The 24,568-nt window shown below is 52.8% G+C and overlaps 1 protein-coding gene across 1 annotated transcript in view; it reads left to right on the top strand.

Annotated features, from left to right (window-relative positions):
- The first annotated feature begins 9,194 nt into the window (after positions 1-9,194).
- SLC12A3 (solute carrier family 12 (sodium/chloride transporter), member 3) overlaps positions 9,195-24,568 on the top strand; it is a 36,089-nt gene continuing 20,715 nt past the window's right edge. The window contains exons 1-14 of the mRNA XM_008572743.1: positions 9,195-9,476; positions 10,505-10,651; positions 12,000-12,075; positions 12,961-13,056; positions 13,343-13,482; positions 13,858-13,968; positions 14,956-15,067; positions 15,264-15,394; positions 19,179-19,263; positions 20,249-20,403; positions 20,724-20,831; positions 21,323-21,446; positions 23,263-23,364; positions 24,318-24,473. Coding sequence (XP_008570965.1) covers positions 9,195-9,476; positions 10,505-10,651; positions 12,000-12,075; positions 12,961-13,056; positions 13,343-13,482; positions 13,858-13,968; positions 14,956-15,067; positions 15,264-15,394; positions 19,179-19,263; positions 20,249-20,403; positions 20,724-20,831; positions 21,323-21,446; positions 23,263-23,364; positions 24,318-24,473 — 1,825 coding nt within the window. The remainder of the gene's footprint in view (positions 9,477-10,504; positions 10,652-11,999; positions 12,076-12,960; positions 13,057-13,342; positions 13,483-13,857; positions 13,969-14,955; positions 15,068-15,263; positions 15,395-19,178; positions 19,264-20,248; positions 20,404-20,723; positions 20,832-21,322; positions 21,447-23,262; positions 23,365-24,317; positions 24,474-24,568) is intronic.

Below are 24,568 nucleotides of genomic sequence, written 5' to 3'. Positions count from 1 at the left end.
CTTTGACATGTCAAGTTCAACTTGTGGTTCCTGTTTATTCAGTGACTGCTAAATGGAGAATGCATTCAACAAATGTTTGAGGGCCTACCCTGTACCAGGCATTGTTCTAGATTCTGGGAGCTCATATTTTACTAGTGTGAATGACAGTAAGGGGTCTCTTTCTATAAAATGGATCTCCCAGGCTGACTTGAGATCTTCCCTCATTCATTCAGCACCCACCAGGGGCCTTGGGGCTAAGACCTGTGGGGTGATTTCTGAGACTGAGACACAGCCCCTGCTTTCAAGGTGCACAGTGTGGTTGGGGAAAAAAGATAAGCAGGTATATGTGCACGTACACACAGGCATACCAGAATGAAATAGGTGAAACCTCAAGAAATGCCACAAGAAAGGGACGTACTGTGGTTCTGTACAGCTGTTAATCTCTCCTGTGACCACGAAGCAGGAGAAACAGCAGGACTCAGGTGAGTTGGGTGGGTGGGGGCCTGCCAGAGGTCACAGGCCTCATGTTCAGCCCTTCCTGGCCAATTAGAAACCTGACTGTAAGGCATCCACATTGTTTAAGTGGTGAGTATGTGGGGGTTAGGGGGACACCTGGGAGTGTGTGTGGCCCGTGAGACAGAGAGATGAGTCGGGGGTGGTCTGACGTGGGGGCACGTACTTCTCTGTGCAAACCCATACTTGAAAGGCTGCTGTTGCTTTGGGCGATGAATCCAGCACAAAGGGTTGGTGGCCACTTATGTATTCATATATCTAACCAAGAGAAAAATGCTCTTTAAAAGACTTTTACAATATGAAAGAATTTTTGAAAAATTTCTATCTCAGGAAGAGCCCGATTCTGCGCTGCACACACAGTCTTAGTCAAGACGTTGTCCTTCATGCAGCTTATAGCTCCAGCTCTGCAGTTCTCAACCCTGGCTACATCTTAGAATCACCTGGGAAGCTCCAAGCCCTTGCCCCCTGCGCTTCCCACTTAATTGGCCTGGGGAGGGGTCTAGGCACTAATACATGTTTTTTAAAAACTCTCCAGGTGATTTCCATACCCTGCCAGGGTCAGAAACCCATTATTCTGTCTGGAAGCCGGGAGTGAACAAGAAGCCCATGGGCCTCTCTACATGTAGAAATCCTCCTCCCCCCTCGCCCCAACACAGGTTTTCAACAATGAGATACATTAAATAGGAAGATGAAGATTCTACCTGGTTAGGGAAAAAATGCACCGTGCCTAGGCCCATCAGGTCAGCATGCCTGCTGTGTACCCATGAAGGTTAAAGCCAGTCATCCAGCAGGGTTTTTAATGTCAGGTGGTAACCAGTAAAGACATCAGGTAGAGTGTTGGTGGGGGGGTCGGTTAGGGGGCACATTTTCAGGAAGTCACAAGAGAATGAACATCTGACAACTCTGGTTGAACCTCTGACCCTGATCAAAGATGCTCTTTCCTAATGTACATCTGCCCCTGGCCTTCCTGTGTCCAGCACTGGCAGGCACATGCCTTGATTGGGACTTGTCTGGAGCCTCTTCAGTGCTGGGCACTGCTGCTATGAGCGGGGTAAGGATCCAACTTCTGCTCCACATGCAGCCCCTCAAACTCCCTGCTGTGGGGCTCCATAATCTGTGGGACCACCCCCAGTCGGAGCTCAAAAGTTCTGCTGTGGCTCCCCTCTGGAGTGGAGACCCCTTGGATCCAACCCTTCTCCCCACTGTAGCACCAATGCAGCCTGAGTGCAAGTGTTATCTTGCAATTGAACACTGGGGTGCTGGGTGACCACTGGCAGATGATACTTTGGACCTCTGCTTTGGGATGTTAAAGAGGTCAGCAACTTATTGAAGGCAAAGGGGCAGCCAAATGATGCGGGAGAGCCCCTTGACTGAGCTAGGATTCTCTGAACACAACAATTTCTGCTTTCACACGCAGCTTCCGTCAAAGCATGAGCTCTGATGACTGCAAACAACCAAAGGCAACTCTCTGGGTTTCTGCTTTCTGATCCTGAGCTCTTCCCCCAACTCTTCCCCATGCCGTATCTTTTAAAAATATAAATAAATCATAGCAGCTGCCCTTACCAGAAAGCACTGCCTTAAATGAGTTGAGGATGAGTTGGTTTTCTCTAACCTTTCCTCTCTGGCAGTTAAAGAACTGGGACCAAAAAAAATTATTCATATTCACAGAGCATTATTAATGTACTCCAAAATGTTCCTTTCACAAGTCCCCTTTTTTGATCATCAAGAAAACCATGGACAGGTGAATTATCTCCATTTGGTGGATGATGAAACTAGGCACCAATTTATAAAGTAGATGGTGCAGAGCCAGGCCAGATGCCTCCTTTAGTTCACATCCTTTTCATTCCTCTGTGTGTCCAGGGCTGGGACCAGCTTGGGGGCAGGGATGGGGGAGTTAAGCCTTTAAAAGCAGCTCCAAGATTCTAGGCCCCCTGGTCCTACTGCAGGAGCAGGTCATAGACTCCTGGCTCCAAAAGAGTCCATTAAATAGTGTTCTGATTAGAAATGCATCTGTGGAATTCAAAATTGGAAGAATGACCATGTTTCTCCTATTGCTTTCAAGGGAAAAAAAAGTTTTCCAATAAAGTTAGAGAAGCTAAAAGGTGTATTTTAAAATGAGAGGTTAAGGGTAGGGCAGAAAATGGCTTTGACTCCACGGTCTCTTGGGAGAGCACAGTGGCAGAGTCATCAGGGTGGAGGAACCTGTGGTCATATCTGTTACCAAGACTGAATTTTTATTAGAATTACTGCTTCAATTTGTGTTGATGCAACAGGGCTGAGCTGAGAACCCCTGTATTGGAAATCTTCCCAGCTATGCCTGAATGGACAGATAAAATGTTGATGAAGATTTATTTTCTTTAGGAGAAGAGGAAGAAGGGGAAAAAAAATTAAATCTCACTCTTTTATCAGATGGTGACTACTGAGCATACCACTTTTTGCCTTGGCTACCAGGAAGCTCCAAGCTAAAATTAGGTTCTCTTCCTCTTAAATGATTGCTTATTTTTTTTGCTTTATTCTAACTGCTATTCCAGACACCCCACTCCACCCTTGCCCCAGCCAGAGGAAGTCATCCCTTCTCTGAACTCATGCAGCATTTTACCCAGGGATTTACGCCTTTGGGCCTTGGCTATTGCTGGCCTTACCTCCTCTGATGAACTGTATGCTCCTGAGGAAAGTGATCATGTCTTGTGCTTCTGTGTATCCCCCCAAATAGCCAGATTGTGTCTAATACATTATTAATATCTACCATTACTCATGGAACAAATGTTGGCTAAATAGGTTAAAAAAAAAAAAGTCTGCCCATGAAGAAAAAAGAAACAGAGTCCTTCCTTTAACAATGAAAATGTCTTAACTCATTATGCATGTTTTCCTTTTTGCTTTAGCTGTCAGTAGTTTCAAGGTACTTTAGTGTCCAACAGCTATAACATTGTCTGGGTAGAAGGACCAGCATTGCGGTAGACACACCTAGGTGCCCCAAGACAAGAAAAATCCCCGTTTCTTGGTCCTGGTTGCTGGAGAGGTTGTAGTTCAGCCTCTGGCTTCCCTGGCCTTCCCAGTACCTCGTACCCCTATTGCTGCTCTGCTCCCCCTGCACTGTAAAGGTTTTTATGTCTGTTCCCCTCTTTCCCGCTATCACTGACTGTCAGCCCCTCATGGGGAGGGACCCCAGCTTCCATCATTCACAGCCCTAGGCCCTGGTGCCACACAGGCCTGGGGCAGCCATTGGTTGGGGATGATGTTTGCAGGGTCTCATCGCTGTCTCAAAACCGGAGGAGCCACACCCCAGAGGAGGAAGTCGGCGGAGTTCTGGTATCGTTGCTGCAGCTGGTGTTGTGAATCAGGCCGACGAGCAGCGCATCCTCTTACCCGGCTATTTCACGACACCAGGGTTGCATCATACCAATCCTCTCCAGGCGAGCCTCGTGGGACCAGGTCGGACGCAAGGACATTGGGTGGGGAGTCTGTATGTGAAAGATTGTTTTCCGTAGCCCACTGCATCTCAGTCTGGTCAGTACCTCAGAATCACCTGGGGAGCTTTAAAAAGCTGCTGCTGCTTGCCTTTCACCCCCTCCTCCACCTAGGCCCATAGAATCTCCAGGGCGAGGCCCCAGAATGAACATTTGTTAGAGGTTGTGGTGTGATGCTAAAGTCCACGTGCAGTCGGGGGTGAGTCCTAGGTCTCATGCTGGGGGCCTTGTCTGTTGCCATAGCCTCTGCCCAGACACTGGCCAGCTTTCCAAAAACAGATGGGATCTGAAAAACCAGGACAAAGACCAGCCTTCCTATCAGGGTTCCCTTTACAGAAGTGATACCACTATCTCCCCCCATCTCTCTTTCCTTTGAATCCTTGCCCCACCCAGATCCATGGACTGGTTCTGTCAGCTGTACCTTCAGAATATATTTCCACTCCCAACACTTCTCCCCATCCTGCCACCCACAGCTACTCCCCTGGCCTGGCCACCACCAATGTGCCCCTGTGGTGGCCCTTGACTAGTCTTGTCTTGCTCTTGTCTCCTTCAGTTCATTCTCCATACAATGGCCAAGGTGATCTTTGAAAAATATAAATTTGACCGTCACATAATAGAATATGAAACTTCTAACCCTGGCCTATAAGGCCAGATGTTCCCTCTCCCGTATCTCAAACCCCATCTCCTTTGTTCCTCTGCTCTAGCCATCTAGGCCTCCTAGCTATTCCTGAAGCTCAAGCCATACTCCTGTCGCAGGGCCTTTGCACATGCTGTCCCCTCTGTCTGGAACCCTTGTGCTCATACCTGCTCACATATGGGTGGCTCCTTCTCACTGATGCAGCTCAGCTCAAATTTCTCATCCTCAGAGAGATCTAATGCCTCTCCTAAGAAAAGGCTTTGTTTTCTCAATAGCACTTATTACTAAATGTATTATAACATTTCTTGTTTATTTATTGTCTGTCTCTTCCACTAGAATGTGAGCTCCAGGAGGGCAGGGTTTTTGTCTTGTTTCCCATGGTGCCTCCCTTGCCTAATACAGGGCATGATATGCAGTAGGCACTCAATAAATGTGGTGGAATGAAGAAACAATTGAATCCCTTTCAGCCTCATCTCCCACCATTTCTTCCCTCCTCCCCCCATCCCACAGCACTGTATGCTCCAGTCCCACCTGCCTCTTCCCTTGCATTGAGCATGCCCTTCCTGAGCTCCCCTCCCCCACAGCCCCTCCAGCCTGGCCCCCCCATCTCCCCTCCTTGCTTCCTTCTCCTCCTGGGCAGCCTCCCTCTTCTGCTGGCCGGTTGCGTGATCTCCTTGCTGGTCTGTCTGCCAGGCTAGGCTGTGAGGTCCAGTGCCTGGTACACAGGAGGAGCACAATAAATGCTAAAGTGCCTCTGTGGACACGAAAATAGGAGGCCCAGAGATCTGGAGATTGCAGCAGGCCCTCCTATGGACCTCACCATTTCAGCCCCTGCATCTGGGGTTTTCACTTCTATGGAGTTTCCTGACTGCTGAGTTTTTTGGTTCCTTCACTCCATCTGTTCTCCTTCCTTGTGAGAGCCAGGAGATGAGAGGGGCCCGACGTCACTCAGCCAGGGGCTCCCACTGGATGGGCCAGAGATACCTGGTACTGGTATAGGTGTCCTTTCCATTTTGCTGCTGTGGAAGCTGAGGCTCACCTGGGACAGGTGACTTTCTCAAAGCCACACAGAAACTGATAGACTGAGACTCTAGGCCAAATCACAAGGTTTTGCTCAGAGTATGCAGCATCTCAGATCTGAAGGGCTCTGGGGGCCACCTGGCCCATGGGTTCTCCTGGAAGCTAAAGTCCTGGAAGACAGGCATGGTGTGTGACCCAGCATTGTGTCCTGCCATCAGGAAGAATGCCTCTGTGAGCATCTCTCAAGTTGACTAAATTCCATCCAAATGCAAGAATCCCCTTTCTTGAGGATCTTTGCTTTGGGACAAGGTATCTGACCGTCCTTTAGCTTGCTCTAATTCAAGGAGTCCTGCTTAAACCTCATCTTACCCCAGAGTGATGTGGAGAGGCAGGAAAGGGATCTTGAAACAGAAAATGTTCCCTCCAGGGCTGGAAGGGACCTTGGAGCTGACCCTGGCCAGGGTTTTTTGTAGGGAGGAGGAAGAGACTTGCCCAAGGTCACCCAGCAAAGTCATGGCCCCTCACTCTGCTCTTGGCCCCAGTGCTGCTGGAAACCAGCCCTGGCCCCTTCAGGCCCCTTCCTCTCTCGAGATCTTAATCAGGAATTTTCCACAGCTGCCTAGGGGCAGGGAGTAGGAATGGTGTAAGGGGATGCTGGACAGAGGTGATTTTCTCCAATTAAGTGGCAGTTTAAGAGCGAGAGGGTGATAAGATCTGCCCTGAGTAATGCAGCAGGCAGCAGGGAGAGGCCCCCACACATCCTCTCCCCCCACAAATCCAGGCCGGGACCTTCAGGGAAGGTGGAAAAGGTGACCATGACTAGGAACCTTGGCCTGGGGTCCTCAGCTTCAAGCATTCAGCCCCCCTGGCAGCTGGCATGGGGACTGGGGACACATTCCAGCAGACGGCTCTCTGAGGAGGGGCTGGAAATCCAGGGAAGAGGGTAGGTAGGCCTGTGGTCATCAAGAGGAGCCCTGAGAAGATTGAGAAGATTCTTTTTAAAAAATTAACATGTATGGTAAATATATAAACTTTGCAAGAAGTGCACAGTGATTACAATCTTTTGGGTTTTTCACTGGGGTCCTCTTATTCTCAGCTCACCTCTTGACCCACGCTAGAGGCAGAATTCTAAGCTGAGAGAACCCCGTGGAGCTGCCCCTGGTGTTGGTCCCTGCTTGGGGTAATTCTGTCAGCCAAAGTATTCTACGGCAGCCACTCTTTGATTCTGGGTTCCCTTCGTGATACAGTCAACATGTGTTTATTGAGCACCTACTCTGTGCTGTTCTAGTTGCTTGGAATTATCATTGAACAAAATAGGGCCAGATCCCTGCCCTTGTGGGCTTACGTTCTGGCAAGTTGGATGAAATTTAAACTCCCCTCCCCAGAAAAATGCCCAGAGGTAGGAAAATTTGTCCATGATTTTGTGGGACTCCTAGACCCTCATCTTGGAGGGTGACTCCCTAACACAGTTTGCTACTCGGACACAGTCTGAGCATTCTCACTTGCCCCCTTCTGCCTGCCCTACAGGTGAGCACACCTGTCCTGGGCCCCTCTAGACAGAGAAGGAGGGGGCCGGTGATGGGGGTGTGCAACGTGAGCCTCTTGCATAACCTAACTGGGTAAGTGCCTCTCTGTAAGTTCTCAATCAACTGGGGCTGACTTCCTGTTGTAGGTCATGGAGCTCTGAGGACTCAGAGCACCTAAGAGCTGGTCCTCTGAGAGTCCAAGTCTGAGAGGCAGGGTTAGGGAGGGAGAGAAAATGTATCCCTCCAGGTCACTCCCGAGGATGACGGGAGCCTGAGCATAAGCCAAGCTCAGATACCCAGAGCTGGAGGTGGCCTTTTGGCCTCCATTTATCCCCTGTTTTCAGGAGGAGCAACTCATCTTCTAAGGTCCGGGGTCCCCTCCAGGAAGCCTTCCCTGGCTGTCCCCACCCTGACTCTCCTCCAGCAGCCTCTCTCCCATTGCTGCCCTCACCGCACAGCTGGTCTGGTCTGTTTCCATGTCCATCTCCCCCACTAACTCAGCAGCATTGTGAGTGTAGGCAAAGTGCCCACGGTCTGTGTCCCTGGCTCCTACCACTACCTACAGCATGGTGGGTGGTCAGTAAAAGTTTGTGGGGTGAGTGGCTGAAAGATGGAAAACTCAGCAGAGGTGACGGAGATCAGTGATTTTTCTCGTGAGCTGCTAGGCCACTCCACCCCTGTGAAACAGACTCTTAGGCAGAGGTGAATGTGTGGGGCATTCATCTGGGAGCCTATTGGGGTTGGTACCTATGGGCAGAAGGGAAGGAAGCAGGACTGGGCAGAGGGAGAAGTGGGTTGCTGTATAGCCTGAAAGCCTCAGCTGACCTGGGGGAGCTCTGGAGCTGGGGTGGCCCTTTAGAGCTGGAGCAGGGCACCCCACATCCATCAGTCATTGGATGCTGCCTCTTGGGGGAGACATGACCTTACCTTGGGTGAGGCCATGGCCATGGGGGCTGACACTGAGAGCTGTCACAGCAGTGGGGGATCATGTCCTTCATATCTGGCAGCACATCAGTGTCTACTCACTCACTAACTCATCTCTCAAAACCCTGACCCATCTCTTTACTCCCCCACAACTCAAACTTCAACCACTGCCCCCCTGCAGTGGCTTAGGTGCCACTGGTGACCACAGTGCTGTTCTCACTGCCACTGTGCATTCAAGGGGTGGCCTCAGGGTGCTGACAAAACTGGACCTGACATGGCCCAGCACCGGGCCCATGGGAGCTGGGGAATCACTGTCTGGGATGGCTCTGGGGAGGGGGAAGGCCTTGGCTTCCTGGGCTCTATGACCCGATGGCCCTGCAGGCAGAGTCCAGGGAAGCGTGGCTCATGTGTGGGGTGGTGCCTAATTGCCCTAGAGGACACTGGCCAGCCACAAGCCCCTGGAGCTCGTCAGTCCATTGGTGGCTGCGGATCACACCTCAGTCAGCTGAGCTCTGGTTTGGGACTACTTGTAGATAATGGCTTATATATACTAAGATGTCTCTGGAGAGACACACAAGACATTGGGAGACAGAGGTTGCAACAGGAGGGACTAATTTTTTATACGTATGTACATCTTTTTAAATGTCATAACCATTCATCTACTCAAAATACGAAATAAATAAAAAATAAAGACTATATACTAAAATGGGAGGTTTTTGAACCTGCATGGGCTGAGACTCATAGTAGGTCCTCAGGCCACCAGGCCATCTCTTGGGTCCCTCACAGGGTCCTTGAAGGTCCTCTCTGATGTCTTCCTTCCTGAGTCCTGGCTGGGGATCTCCATTGCCCCCAGACTCACAACAGCCACTCCAGAACTCAGGGCATGTTTGGCTCTGGGCCAGCCCAGTCCTCCAGGTCTGAAGTGGGGCCTCTATCTCAACGATCAGATGGTGGGCAGGACAGCAGTGGACACGTGCTCCACCTCCCACCCTCTCCGGGGACTCTACTTGCCAGCTGTGGGCAGTTTGGGCCAAACTCCCTGCCTCCTCCCTACTGCAGGCTCAGCCTATAAAACCACCCTGTGTGTCCTTGCTGACCCTGGTCCCCTCCCTGACACCCAGAGCCACAATGGCAGAGCTGCCTGCGTCAGAGATCCCTGGGGACCCTGCTCTGTGCAGTGGGCGCTTCACCATCAGCACGCTGCTTGGGGGTGATGAGCCCCCGCCACCAGCTGCCTATGACAGCAGCCATCCCAGCCACCTCACCCATGGCAGCACCTTCTACATGCGTACCTTTGGCTACAACACTATTGATGTGGTGCCTGCCTACGAGCACTATGCCAACAGTGCCCTGCCCGGTGAGCCCCGAAAGGCCCGCCCCACGCTGGCTGACCTACACTCCTTCCTCAAGGTAAGTGCTGTCTCAGAAGACTGGCCACTTCTCTGCTGTGTGATCTTGACCCAATTACCTAACCTCTCTGGCCCTCAGCTCCATTTGTCATCTGTGCCATGGGGACGGACCATTGTCTTCCTCATGGGTTGGTTGAGAAGCCCAAATGAATGGTGGAAGTGGGAGCTGTAGAGCTCTAGGCACATGTTATAATGTTTCTTGTCAATTACTGGCAACCTAAAAGTAGCGAGGGATGCTTAGAGAGGTAATGAGCTTCCAGGCAGTGGAAGCATGCAAACAGAGGTTGCACACACCTGAAAGAGACAGGGAAAAGAGGGGCAGGGGAGGTTCATCTCAGAGAGTGGGTTCTCTGGGTTTGTTGCCTGGGAGGTTGGTCTGTGAAGGGTGATGGGCTGGGAGCTGGATTGTCATGACCCCTGTCTAGTCTCACTTTTCCCATCTGAAATGGGGCAGAACCATTCTTGGTTCTGGGTCTGAGACTGCTAAATTCACAGGACTCCTTCCCTCCCCAGAGCAAACCTTCACCCTGGTCTGCGGGGGCCAGACACGACCCTTTGCTCTATACAGGGCTGCTGAGATAAGGTGCCAGGGGGAAAGTCCCAGAGGAGGGCTTCAGTAACTTGGGGCACAAACTAGGAGACCTACCGACACCCCAGAGGCTGAGGCCTGGGTTCAAGTCCCAGCCCTGGAATGGACCTATTGTGAGGCTTTAGACAAAGTGCTTCACCTCTCTGGGGTGACAATAACCCTGTCCCACCCCTTCTCAGGCTGTGTAACTGCCTGGTCTGTTCCAGGGCCATTGCTTTCCCAGAGGGAAAAGGTGTTGTGAACAGGAGGGCCCAGAACTCCTAGCCTCCAATGGTATCTGTTCCCTGCTGCCACTATGGAGCTTTTTAAAAGCCCACCAAGCAGCTCAATACCCAGGAGACTGAGGAGTTGGAGCATGGTGGTGCAGGCCAGTGGGCTGGGTGTAGAGATCCAGTCTCCAGCACTCCCGCCTGCCTGACTCATGGTCTCTGGGTTCCCAGCAGGAAGGCAGACACCTGCACGCCCTGGCCTTTGACAGCCGGCCCAGCCATGAGATGACTGGTGGGCTGGTGGAGGATGAGGCAGGCACCAACAGCGAGAAGAGCCCTGGGGAGCCCGTGCGCTTCGGCTGGGTCAAGGGGGTGATGGTGAGTGGGGTGTGGATGGTGCTTGATGTCCAGCAACGGGGCTGGGAGGACAGGGCTCAATCCAGGCTCAGCTTTGACTTTCAGGCCCTAGTGGCTAGGGCAGACCAGAGCCCAGTCTGGGCCTCAGTTTCCCCATCTGCACAATGACCTCAAATTTTCTCTGGTTTGTGCTTCCACATCCCCATTTATCCCTAGCCCTTTGGCAGATCTCTGCCTGGCCACTTACTAGTCATGTGACCTTGGGTAACTTCTCTGTGCCTCAGTTTCCTCATCTGTGAAATGACGAGCATTACATGAGTTAATAAAGTCATTGGATCAACTCCTGCCAGGGAGTTATTAGAAGAAGCTGTATTTCCCCCAAAAGCCACCAGGGGGCAGCAATAAACACACAAATTCACAAATTTTTTTTCATCCTCCTTCATGAAGAGAAGGGAATGGTTTTATGTAGTGTGCAGCACGAATAAGACCCCACACAGTAAAGAATGAAGTGAGCCTGGCTAATTGCTACAGCAGAGAAGGCGGATTAGGAAATTGGAAGAATGGGACTTTACAGAGGGGACCGCATGGGATGGAGGAGAAAGCTTTAGTCCTGCTCCGCATGGGAGGCCGGAGGCCTGGGTTCTGACCTTCACTCTGCCACCTGCCAACTGGCTGTGCCTCGGTTTCTCCATCTGAACCGTGAGCCCTCTCCCAACCCCAGAGGCTCATATTCAGAGTCTGGATCTCCCTCCCACACTGTGTTGGCCAAAGACTAGAGTGACCCATTTAGTGTCTCGGGGCAGATGGAGGGCCTTGGAAATCTCCCCCGGATGTGAATGCAACACACCCACCCCAGGACTTGGTGGGGCCAAAGACCAAGCAGCCCCTCCCGCCTGGGAACTTCAGCCTCAATCTCGGCCTCTGGCTTTGCTCTAAATTTGGAAGCTAAAGTCACAGCAAGCTGAGCTCTGATTTCTACTTGTATGTGGGGCATTGGCTCAGCTGGCATTTGCTGAGCTCCCCTAAATGCCAGGCCCTGGGCCAACAGCTGACCACTGGGGCCATGGCTGGGGCTGGCAGACACAGAGTCCTGGGCTTGGAATAGGGTGAGGGGAGATAATGCTTGCAGCCCATACTCAGGCCTCGATGGAAGGGCAGGAGAATTGGTGGAAGGGACAGGTGAGTCTCCAGGTGCTTCTCACCCTCCATCCCCACAGAACCTATTGAAGCGGGTAAAGCAAAGAAAGGACCCAAGTGTCCCCTTGTCAAGGTGCCCAATGTCATGCCATAGCCAGGGACAGGGACTTGTTTGTTTGGCCTTGGGGTAACTGGCATACCCAGGTGGTCTCTGACCCCACTGTCTTCCCAGATTCGTTGCATGCTCAACATCTGGGGCGTGATCCTCTACCTGCGGCTCCCCTGGATTACAGCCCAGGCAGGAATTGGTGAGTGCTGCCTGTGGGGGAAGGAGGGAGGGTGTGCTTGAGTCTTGGTCCTCCAAGACCCCACAGGAGCAGGCTTGAACTTGGGTGCAGCCTCGGGCCCCCACAATGACAGAGGTCTGGGTGGTGTGGCAGAGACCCACTGGACCTGGAGTCAGCAGACCTAAGGGTTCTCCCCTGACTGTTTGTCCTCAGGAAGCCACTTAATCTCTTTGAGCTAATTTCTTTTATTTATTTTTTTTGTAAGAAAATGAAATTTATTGCTTACAGTATCAGAGGCTGGGAAGTCCAAAGTCTAGGGGACACATCTGGTGAGTGTCTTTTTTGGTGGTGACGCAGGGTATCACATTTTGAGAAAGGCAGGCGCAGAGAGCTCTTTGAGCTAATTACTAATGCAGAGCATGTGTATTAGGCAGTTGCACCCTGGACGAAGTTTTCAGATGATACTAGCTCTGTGCCGTACTGTGTGGCTTTAGGCAAGTTTCTTAACCTCTCTGAGTCTTGGATTCCTCATCAGTAAAATGGGGGTGTAACAGTACCTACCTCACAGAGCCATTGTGGGTTATATGATGCAGGTAAAACACAGCATAGAATTTGGCACCCAGAAGTGCTCATCAAGTGGTAAATATTACTTTATTTTTTATATTACAGGAGGGCACCTTCCATTCCTTACCTAATGATCCTTTATGTATTGTCTCATGAGCTCCCTGGCTATTCAGAATATGCCAGGAGATTGACAGACCCATATTTCAGATGAGAAAACTAAAGCTCAGAGAAGGGAAGTGACTTAAATAACAAGGTGAACTAGTAGGCATACTCAGGTTCCTCCCGTGGCCTGGGAGATGCCCTGACAGAGTTTTGGGGTGCTCATATCCCTACCCCCCACAGTCCTGACGTGGATCATCATCCTGCTCTCGGTCACAGTGACCTCCATCACAGGCCTCTCCATCTCAGCCATCTCCACCAACGGCAAGGTCAAGTCAGGTGGGCCCACTCCAGCCCCAAGATCTTCCTTTTATAGGCTCTCTGAGTCTTCACCCTGAGAATGGGTCTCACCATTTCCCCCTTTCCCCCATGGGCCACCCCAGCTGCTCCTGTGGTTCCAGGTGAAGGCTCCGGGCAGGCTCTCCACACCATGGGGTGGCCTAAGTTATCTCCTGTCCTGTGGGCCCCATGGTCACCCTGTCCCAGCCTCGACATCTGCCTGTCCCAAGTTCACCCCCTCCAGCTGATTCCTCTGGTTTCACGGCTGCTGGCTCTGGCCCCATAGGTGGCACTTACTTCCTCATCTCCCGGAGTCTGGGCCCAGAGCTAGGGGGCTCCATCGGCCTCATTTTCGCTTTTGCCAATGCCGTGGGTGTGGCCATGCACACAGTGGGCTTTGCAGAGACTGTGCGGGACCTGCTCCAGGTAAGGCCCGGGGCTAGACCCTAGGTGGAGGGAGCCTGGGCAGCCTACCCCACTCTCCCCCACCCCATCTGGGCCAGGCCTTCCTGCTGCCCTGCCTGATTTCACCTGTCAGGGACCAAGGCCACAGTCTGATCACTGTGGGTGACAATGACAATCTCATCATATAAAGACCATTCCCACAAGTCCCCTTCATGAGTATATGTTACCTATAGGGCTGAATTATCCAGTGCATGCAGCAGTCACTTTGGGGGATCTTTATGCAGGGAAGGTGTTTGAGTTTGTTCTTTCCTGTCAGGGGCACCCTCCATGACGTGCCTCCGAGGCAGTGGGGTGTTCAGAGGGCTGCATGCAGTTTGGCCTGTTTCCCCTCCCCAGGAGTATGGCACGCCCATCGTGGACCCCATTAACGACATCCGCATCATTGGTGTGGTCACGGTCACTGTGCTGCTGGCCATCTCCCTGGCTGGCATGGAGTGGGAGTCCAAGGTATGGGCATGGTGGGGAGGGGACATGGAGGTGTTGAGACCCAGGTCCTGGTCCTGTTCTGCCTCGTCTTATGTATATTAGCCAGGCTTTAGGTTTTGGCTGCTATAACAAAGAGACCCTGAGTAACAGTGCCTTAAGCAAGACAGACTGTTTCTCTCACATGTAACACTCCAGGTATACATGATCTAGGGTGGGCATGTTGGCTCCAGGGGTTCAGGCACCCAGACTCCTTCCATCCTGTGGCCCGTCCATTCTGGGGGTGTGGCCCTCATCCACCTGGTCCAAGATGGCCACCACCACCATGTCCACAGTGTAGTCAGAAAGGTGAAATGAAAGGCAGGACATTCCCTTTCCCCTTCCCTCCTTTCAAGGCATGATCTGGAAGTTGTATCACTGTCTGTGCATAGCTGCAGGGGAGGCTGGGGACATGTGGTCCTCATTGAACCAAGTATCCAGCCTGAAGTCTGAAGTTAGTAGCTGCTACGAAATAAGGGGAGAAGGGATGTTGGGCTACAGCAGCAGACTTGGCCAGACGCTCTGGGCCTGCAAGCCCCGTGGAACCGGGCCCCTGCTGCCTCCCCTCTGACCTCCAGCTGTGCTGGCCTCGCTCTTCCTTGAATGCACCAGGTCTAACCCCCCAAATCATTCTATGGCTCGCTCATCCTCCTCCTTTAGGTGTCTGCTAAAGTCTCCTCCTTGGAGACACCTTCCCAAGCCACCCTGCTAAAGTAGCTCCCAGCCCAGTCTCCATCACACCCCCTGCTCCTACTCTAAATTCATCTTATTTATCATCCAGGACAAGAGGCCTTGGACATCTAGTTCACTGCTATATCCCCAATTCCTTGAACAGAGCTTGCTGCATAATGGGTGTTAAATGAATGAATGAGTGAATCATGAACTGAGGGACATAGGGCAAGTTCTTCCCTGGTGGGTCTTCCTGAAGAAGTGGAACCAGGCAATTGACCTCTGGGGTCCTTTACCTCCCAGGCCCAGGTGCTGTTCTTCCTTGTCATCATGGTCTCCTTCATCAACTACTTGGTGGGGACACTGATCCCCCCATCTGAGGACAAGGCCTCCAAAGGCTTCTTCAGCTACCATGGTATGTGCAGGTTGGGGTACTGACGATGGCTCTGGGGACAGGGATGAATCTGGCCCATTGTGTGGGCACCAGGAGGATGGGATCCCCCACTCCCACTGCCAGGGGCTTCCAGGGGAGCTGACTTGGCTGCCTAGCTGGGCCCAGCAAGGCAGACTGAGCCCTCCAGGTGGCCCTGACTCAGGCCTTGGCTTTCCAGGGGACATTTTTGTCCAGAACTTGGTGCCTGACTGGCGAGGTCCAGATGGCAGCTTCTTTGGGATGTTCTCCATCTTCTTCCCCTCAGCCACAGGCATCTTGGCGGGGGCCAACATCTCCGGAGACCTCAAGGTAAGCAGAATACCTGACCCTTCTGCATCCTGGCACTGAGAGTGCTGTGAACAGAATCTGGCTCCTTGTCCTACCGGGATCTGCTGCTGGGCAGAGTTTGGCACTGAGAACAGGGGTCAGAGCTTCCAAAATCCAGCCCAGTCTAACTCAACTCAATTCAGTTTGATCCAAATCAATTTCATTTCATTCAATTCTGGAGTTGTTGATTAATAGTAGCTGCACTCAAGGCCTCGGTGGCCACCAAAACTAGGCTAGTCTCTTCCCTAGTTCCTGGGACTCTCAGCTTTAGGAGAAGACTGACCCAGCTGTGACCTTCCAGAACTCAGCCTTGACTGTGCCCATGTTTGCTGGGCTGACATCCTCCCAGAGTTCTCCACTGCCCTTGTACAGGCAGGCTCCAGCTCACCTGTCCACCCTCATTCCTGACCACTGCCACCGTTCTCCTGACCCTGCTCCATGCCTGAGGCTCCCATGTTGCCCTGTCCCTCCTCCATGTCTTTGTGCTCTACTCTCTATCTGGACTCCCTATCCTTTATTCTTTACCTCGTAAGGTTCCGCTTGTATTTCAAATACCTCCTCCATTCTTACACCTCTCTGAGGCCTTCCATCAGAGCATGGCTCCTTTAGCATAGTGATGTTGGGCCATTCGGATGTCTGTTCCTCCTGCATCTGGAGAACTTAGACCCACCTCTATCTCCCTAGTCCCTCCCAGCTTAGAGTCTGACACATACTAGGTACATGTCAGGACATGTTTGTTGACTGAATAGCGCTGAAATGCAGTGTCAGAGCAGAAGCACAAAGTGCTGTACGGTAGGGGAGAAAAAAAGGCTGATGTTGGCAGGGGCTCCAGCAAGACTTCCGGCAGGATGGAGGTGGGGCTGGAGCTAGGATTGAAAGACGACAACCCGATAGAGCCTTTGCCAGTGGGAGGATCAAAGGAGATGGTGGGCAAGTGAGGGTGATCAGTGAGAAGCCTCTTGCTGTGCTGGAAATCACAGTCAACCCTCACCCCCAATCTCCAGTCGCACTTGGATGGTGTTCCTCGATGCTTTTTCTTAACTGAATTAAAACTTGTGCATTGGAGACAATTTTGAAGCCAGCCTGGCTCTACCTGGGTATGCCCTGGGTGGTGTACAGCAGGGCCCGGAACTTGGATCGTGGCTGTTTGTCCAGCTCCTCTCCCTTCTCTGGGGAGCAGTCAGAAGAGGCTTGGTCTGCCTGCCCTGAGGTCCCTGCAGAGGTTGGGTCTGTGCTCGAACAGGCTGGATCCTCTCCGAGCCCCATTGAAGATCATCTCCTGGGAATTTATCTAGATGCTTCACCAGACACACTGGCCCAGTGTGCAGGCGTCAGGCCCAGGCAGCTGTCTCGGAGCAGGGTGAGGCGGGCACCTTCGCTATGTCCTAAATGCCTTCAAGCTGTAAAGGGGTCCATGGCTCTTGGACTTGGTCCTCTGCCCATCCCGTGGGACGGTGTCCTCAGCAGCAGAGCAGCTCTTATTCATGGAGCCCTCACGATGAGACTTTGGACAAGTCCATTAAAACCTCCCTGAGCCTCAGCTTCTGCAATTGTAAAATGGAATGAATCCAGCCCGCACCTTGCAGGGTGGTGGTGAGGATTCAGTGAGCTAATTCCCATACAGTGCTCAGAACAGAACCTGGCAGGGAGGAAGTGCTAAGAGCGAGGTGTCATTTTTACCACCTTACAGACGAGCAAGCCAAGCTTGGAGAGGTTTGGGGACTTGCCCAGAGCCACACAGGAGGCAGAGGAGCTAGAATGCAAGTTTCTAGAGCAAAGAGACCTCAGCTTAACCACAACAACTTTATCACTCAACAAATATTTTTGTGTTGTCCCAGGTCATGTCCCTCTGCACAACATTGCCCCACCTCCAATAGCTCACATTTATGGGTGCTTGCTATGTGCCAGGTTATTTCCTTTTTCCACAGATGGGGAAACTGAGGCTCAGAGATGTTGAGGGGTTTCTCCCATTGCACACAGCTAGGAAGAGAGGGGCTGACAGGTGGACCCCGATATGCCTGACTGGTGAGCTGGGCTTTGAGATCTCAGACCAAGGCTCCAGGTGTCAGGATGGGGCTTGAGGGCTGATGTATTCGTTTCCTGTGGCTGCTATGTGAACTTACCACAAACTTGGTGGCTTAAAACAACAGAAATGTATTCTCTCACAGTTCTGGAGGTTAGAAGTACCAAATCAAGGTGTTCGCAGGGCCACGCTCCCTCTGGAGGCTCTAGGGGAGAATCCTTCCTTGTCTCTTCCTAACTTCGAGTGGCTCCCAGCAATCCTTGGCATTCCTTGGCTTGTAGGTGCATCACTCCAATCTCTGCCTCTGTCTTCACATGGAATTCTTTCCTCTGTGTGTCTCTGCATGTCCTTTCCTCTTCTTATAAGGACACCAGTCATTGCATTTGGGGACCACCCTAATTCAGTATGACCTCATCTTAACTAATGACATCTGCAAAAACCCTATTTCCGAGTAAGGTCACATCCTGAGGTTCTGCGTGAAAGTGAATTTTGGGGATGCTATTCAACCCACTAGAGATGGGATGGAAGGCTGGCCTGATCTGTTGGCCTTAGGGTCAGGGACTCCATGTGCATGGCTCAATCGGGCCATCCTGGTACACAGGGCAGGCCTGGCAGGACCATGGCTCAGGGCCCTCAAAGCAGAGATCCCAGCCTCCCTCCAGCTCTGTGCCTCTGCTCCCATTTTTCCTGTGCCCACTACACCTCCCTCCCACCTCCTCCTGACAGCTCCACCCTCTGATTTGTCTCTAATTTGTGGTTCTACCTACCAACTGGGCAGTGAGTAGAATAGCCCAGGGAAAGCTGGGGAGGTTTATAAGTCCACTTCCCATGGCGGACTTGGCCTTCCCCTTCGGTCAGAGTCTGTGCGTGGAGGGTGCAGGAGGTCTTGAACTTGCTGTAAAAGTCCCAGCCTGTGTTGCTGTACCCAGGATTGGCCTCCAGAACCTGAGGCTGTGGACCTTGGTGTGGTCAGGATCAGAGCTGCCAGAGGCTCTGTGAGCTGGGTCCTCCTCATGGCTCCCTGTCCTCAGTTTCCCCACCAGCTGGGAGCGGGTGCCAAGGCCACTTCTCGGGAAATCACATTTGAGAAAGTGCCTAGTTGAGTGGAACGTGTGATGTGTGTGTGAAGGTTTGTTATCACTATTAGCAAAATACAAGCAGAAATTTCTTTCTCGGGGCAGGGAGGAGAAAGTTTGGGGCTTGTCCTGTTTATTGATGTGGAACCAGACAAATCAATCGGTGCATAATGATTTAATACACTGTGAGGGGTGACTGAGCCAGGTCCCGGTCTAAGGGCTTGATGTGGATTAGTTCACTTCACCAACATCCCTGTGCACTTGCACTGCCCTCACCCCACCTGCAGATGAAGGGCTGAGATCAGAGCACAGCACGCTGCCCAGTTGGCCTCTTGGAATTGAACCCAGGCAGGCTGACTCCAGATGCCTGCCATCCTGACCCCTGCCCTTCACCACCCCTGTAGCAAGTGTTGGTCACGTGCCCTCTGTGGCCCAGGCATGGAGCTGTTGGAGTTTCTCTCCCTGCCTCAGGCTCCCAGGGCCTTGGATATGGTCTTAGCCCCATGATCTTGGTCGTGTCCATCCTCCTTCCTCTCCTTGCTGGAACAGGGGCTCTGAGGGACAACGTCAGGGATCGCTGCCTGCCCTGGCCTCAGACAAGGTGCAGGAGCATGGGAGGAGGCGCAGAGGTTGCCTGACACCCTGCCTCCCTCCCTGTATCCTGCAGGACCCTGCTGTAGCCATCCCCAAGGGGACGCTCATGGCCATTTTCTGGACCACAGTGTCCTACTTGGCCATCTCAGCCACAATCGGTGAGTAGCTGTCCCAGCCAGATGGGGAGGGACAGATACCTGTCCCCCACCTTGCAATGTCCGCAGAGGCCAGACCCCTGGAGGGGATTACAGGGTGGGATTCAACTCTCTAACATGGTGAGCTAGGATGGGAGGACATCATGGCCCCCGGATGTGGAGCTTGAACCCTGTCTTGGGGGCACCTTGATCGTAACTGGAGCATCTTCACGGGGGGGTGCAGTTTCTGGTGGAGATGGGGGAGCAGTCAGACCAAGCTCCTTTGATCCCTTCAAACCTTAAGGTTCCAGATTCGTGGGTGTGGAGATCCTGCAGGACAAATCATGCTCCGACACTAGGAATGATGACGATGACGATGACACCAGCAACTGACTTACCATCGTCCCAGCCCTTTACACACTTTTACCACATTTAATCCAGGCACTGTCATTTCCTCCATTTTACAGAATAGAAAATGGGGGCTCAGAGAGGTTAAGTGACCTGCCCAAGGTCACACAGCCACTGACTGGTGGAGCTGGGCTTTGAACCTAGGCCTGGGCTGTTAACACCTGCCTGGAACTGAGATTCTCACAGGTGCACTTGCTCCCAGTGACCACCTCTAAGGCAAGCTGTTTACAGATGGCCAAGGGATTTGGCCCGGCTCAGAGCCATTCAGGGTTTGAGGCCAGGTCTCCACTTTAAGAAGGACATTGTGATCTCGGGCGGGTCACTTAAGATCTCTGTGCCTCTGTAAAACTGTAAAATGGCAAGACAACAAAAATAATCCTAGCACCTGCTTCCCAGGGTTGCTGTAAAGTACTCCCATGGCACCTGGCACATCGTAAGCACAGCTGCATATTAACTATTATCATTACTATCATACACGACAAAGGAAGAGCTGAGCCATCTGAGGCATCTTGCCCTCTGCAGAAGTGGCTGGCATTTGAGGGATGGGAGAGGACAGAGGGAAGGAAGGGAGACCTCCCCATGAATTTCTTCCTCCTCTCAGGCTCCTGCGTGGTACGGGATGCCTCTGGGGTCCTGAATGACACAGTGACCTCTGGCTGGGGTGCCTGTGAGGGGCTGGCCTGCGGCTATGGCTGGAACTTCACCGAGTGCACCCAACAGCACAGCTGCCGCTATGGCCTCATCAACTACTACCAGGTACCGCGGGGCCTCTGCCAGGAAGGCTGCCCCACTATACACACGGGGTGTTGGGTAGAGGCCAGAGGCCCCTTGCAGTGCTGGATCAGGCTGGAGTAGATGTAGTTGGGGAGCCAGGCCCCAGGCTTGGGGAAGAGAGGTTCTGAGCTCAGGTGGGGGTCCTGTGCCCAGCCTTTACCTGTGGGTGGGTACTGGGATTCCCAGGTGGAGGTTACGGACTCAGATGGAGGCTTCAGGACCCAGCACCTGCCTGCAGTAGGGATTCGGGTGCCACAGGTGGGGGCTCCTGGCTCAGGGCCCTGAACCCCAAATCCCTGCAGACTATGAGCATGGTGTCAGGCTTTGCCCCCCTGATCACAGCTGGCATCTTTGGGGCCACCCTCTCCTCTGCCCTGGCCTGCCTAGTCTCCGCTGCCAAAGTCTTCCAGGTGAGGCCACAGAAAGGGGCCAAGGTGGGGGTGGGGGACTGGGTAGGGGGGCCCAGGTAGAAGGGACCTCAGGTGGCTGCTACAAAGACCTGGAGGTGTCATGTGACCGGTGTATAAACAGAAGGGAAGGGGCCGGGCAAGCAAACTTGTGAAGGAAGCCCCGTCCTGCGGTGTGATTTGAAGACCACCTGCATTTCCCACCCTACACTCTCACCTGTGCCACCGGCAGCCTGTCTGCAATTCCACCATTCAAGTTCCACCCCTGTGCAATCGACCCTTCGCATTACGCCCTTTTACTGTCTTCATGGTGAGGTAGGGGAGAGTGGGGAATTCACCCCCATTTAACAGAAACAGAAATCAGGACCCAGATTGGGGAAGTGCCCTGCTGAGGTCATGGAGGGGGGCTAGCAGGCGCTGCAGTCCAGGTGGCCCTCGGGGCGGGAAGGTGGCAGGTCCCAGCCAGAGGGTAAGTGTGCATCCGGTGCCTGCAGCGCCTGTGTGAGGACCAGCTGTACCCGCTGATCGGCTTCTTTGGCAAAGGCTATGGCAAGAACAATGAGCCTGTGCGTGGCTACCTGCTGGCCTATGTCATTGCCGTGGCCTTCATCATCATTGGTAAGAGGGTGGCAGGGACAGCAGGGGCCTGACCTCCAGGCCAGGCCATGAGGGCCATGGGAGCAGCGCTCCCCTTTCTCCTATCCTATCCCTCCCACGCCCCAGTGCCCAGCTGGCCTGGCAGTCAGTGGGAACCCAGTGAATAACTCTCGAGTGGGTGAGGCTCTACCTGGAAGGAGACTTTGGGAGGCCACGTGGTCCTTCCCCCTCCAAACACGGCGGCTCCCAAATCATGGCAGGCAGCGGACAATTCTGTTTTGGGAGAAGGGACATCACCTGCTTTCCAGTGTTCTGGCAGCTGGGGCACCCCATACCACTTCCCAGGTCTAAATGAAGCTCCAGGACACCTGTGGGGCACAGAGTACACTGACTGGTCCCTCCTTGGGAGCTGATGCAAATGGCTGGGTCAATATCCTCATAAGTGTATAAACTAGACAAGCCCAGTTTCTCAGACCTGGAGCTGCTAGACCCCTTGGGCTTCAAGGTGGGGGATGCCTGAGTAGAAAGGGCCCAGTTAACCAGTTAATCAGATTGACTTCCTATCCCAGCTTTGCTATGTGCCAGCTTGTGTGACCTTGGATAAATTACTTCATCCCTCTGAACCTCCATTTCTTCATCTGCAGAATGGGAGCAATAGTACATAACAGGTGTGTCACAGATGGGCATGGAGAGACCATGTGTGTACGCACACAGCCACATGGACACAGCCACACACATGCACACCCACAGCATTCATATTTGCACACACACTCACACGTGTGCACACACCCAATTCTTCCTGATTAACTCAGCTGAGGAGGCAAAACTTGGTAGGAGAGAGGTGGCCATAGCAAGCAAGGGCAGTGGCCACACTGTGACATGACATCCCCCTGGTCCCTGCTTTCTGTGCAGGAGCAGGGTGGGGCTAGGCTGCTGGTGGGCATTCTGGGCTTGTAGGTACCTTCCTGCCACAGCCAAATCTCTGCTGCTCAGGTCAGCATCACCAATCTGTAAGACTTAACCTGATGATCTGGTCATGTCACCCAAGGGAAGCTTTCCAGGCACTGGACATGCCTAGATCCTGAACCATATGAAAAGGTTGCAGGGTCATACCAGAGGATGGAAAAGTCTGGTCAGGCCTGGTGTTCCCTGGATCCATCTCTGCTTCCTGCTCACCAGGGCCCAGATGCCCATTTTCCTACATTTCACCCCAGCTTGTATTTGATGTCCTTTTATCTGGGTGGTTCTGACTTGACTTCAGACTGAGGACCATGGTCTCTGATACTCTGGGTCAGGATTCTTAGGGTGATTAAATGGAACCATGGACAGAAGGACCCAGCACATAAAAGAGGTGTTTGTCTTGTTCAGGGAGCCCCAGAAGCAGGCCCAGAGACAAGGATTCACATGCAAAAGTTTATCTGGGAGTGCTGGGGGTGGTGGCAGTGGAGGGGGACAGTGAGACAGGGAAGAGAGTTCTTAAGCAGGTTACCACGGTGGGTGGAACTGCGATATGGTCTCGAGTCACATTGCAAAATATATTTCTTACTGTCATTTGTGATCAAAATAGTGTGACAGCCACTGCCCTTGGTCATCCCATAGCCTGATGGGTCTCTCTCACACTGTCCTCTATCCTCTTAAAAGCTGTCAGCTTACAGTTTATAAGACACTGTCTCTGTAAGCATCACAAAATGATGAACCCATTTCATAGATGAGAAGGCCGAGTCTACTTGAGCCTCAGTGGCCTATCTGGGGTCCCCCATCCTGCGAGGGAGAGTGCCAGGCAGCTCCTTGGCAGAGTTGCCAACAGGCTGTCCCCTCTCTCCCTGGGTCCCTGAAGCCGAGCTCAATACCATCGCCCCCATCATTTCCAACTTCTTCCTGTGCTCCTACGCTCTCATCAACTTCAGCTGCTTCCATGCCTCCATCACCAACTCGCCTGGTAAGCAAACCCTATGCCCCTCCACAGGAGGAGGCACCTAGGAACTGTGGTTTTGCGGGGTGGAGTGGGAGTGGGAGGTGTGGATGGAGGTAGGCAGCCCAAGGTCACCTCTCCAGTTGAAACCAGTTAAAGGGAACATTCATATAATAATAGCAGCTATCCTTTATCAAGCACTTACAGAGTGCATTTTACATGGATATGTTGTTTACAGTCTATAGAGATTCTTCTTAACTCTGGTGCCTTTCTTAACCAGATTTATAGGGGTCAAGAGTCTGATTCCTCAGAGAGGGAAAAGAATTATCCAAAGTCACAGACAGAACTTTCACATATGGTGCTACAGGTTGCACACTGCACAACTCAAGGGGGCGCCATTCTTACTATAGGTTTCTTAGATTTGTATGTTTATGATGAAAAAGTCCTGGCAGATGGTAGAAAAGCCTTTGTAAAGACTTTTTCTAACTAGCCCCACATTGCTGATCCCTATTACCAGGCCACCTTTTACATAGACCACAGTGTGCGTGATGCCCTGGAGCTGTGCCATGAGGCAGCCTTCCCTAGTGGCAGCCCTGCCTGGCCTGCTGGTGTGGAGCCAGGCAGAATCATGTCCCTCCCTCTCCATCTTACCTCCTTGGCTCCACTAGAGCCATGGCAGCCAGTGCTGTTGCTGACCTTGGACGTCCTATGGCCATATTTGGCTAGAGCTGGATGCCTCCTCCTTGGTGTAGCCTGTCGACATGGTGAAATGCCAGCTGAGACAAGCATGTGGTCCTCCCCAGAGTCGCTAGGCCAGCCCCAGGAGGCAGGCTGGTGGTGCCCCTTGATGTCCATGGCTGGTGGGCACAGGCCAGGACCCTGGCTCTGGGCACTGCTGGCATTGCCGTCCAGCCCTGCCCTGGCCTGGGAGGAGGCTCCAGAGTTCCGGCTTTGCCCGCTGACTTGTGCCCCTGGGCCAGGGTGGAGACCCTCCTTCCGGTACTACAGCAAGTGGGCGGCGTTGTTTGGGGCAGTCATCTCCGTGGTCATCATGTTCCTCCTGACCTGGTGGGCGGCTCTCATTGCCATCGGCGTCGTGCTCTTCCTCCTGCTCTACGTGATCTACAAGAAGCCAGGTGTGCGGGCTCAGCCGCCTGGGGCTTACCCCCACCCCAAGGCAGCCATGTGCGCAGTCCTGCCCTCCAGCCCGGCTAGAGGACCCAGGATCAGC

Source organism: Galeopterus variegatus, unplaced genomic scaffold (genome assembly GCF_000696425.1).
Source record: "Galeopterus variegatus unplaced genomic scaffold, G_variegatus-3.0.2 Scaffold828, whole genome shotgun sequence".
In the NCBI taxonomy this organism is placed as follows: domain Eukaryota; kingdom Metazoa; phylum Chordata; class Mammalia; order Dermoptera; family Cynocephalidae; genus Galeopterus; species Galeopterus variegatus.
Note: the sequence above shows the minus strand (reverse complement) of the source record. Positions and strands in the feature narration are given on the sequence as shown.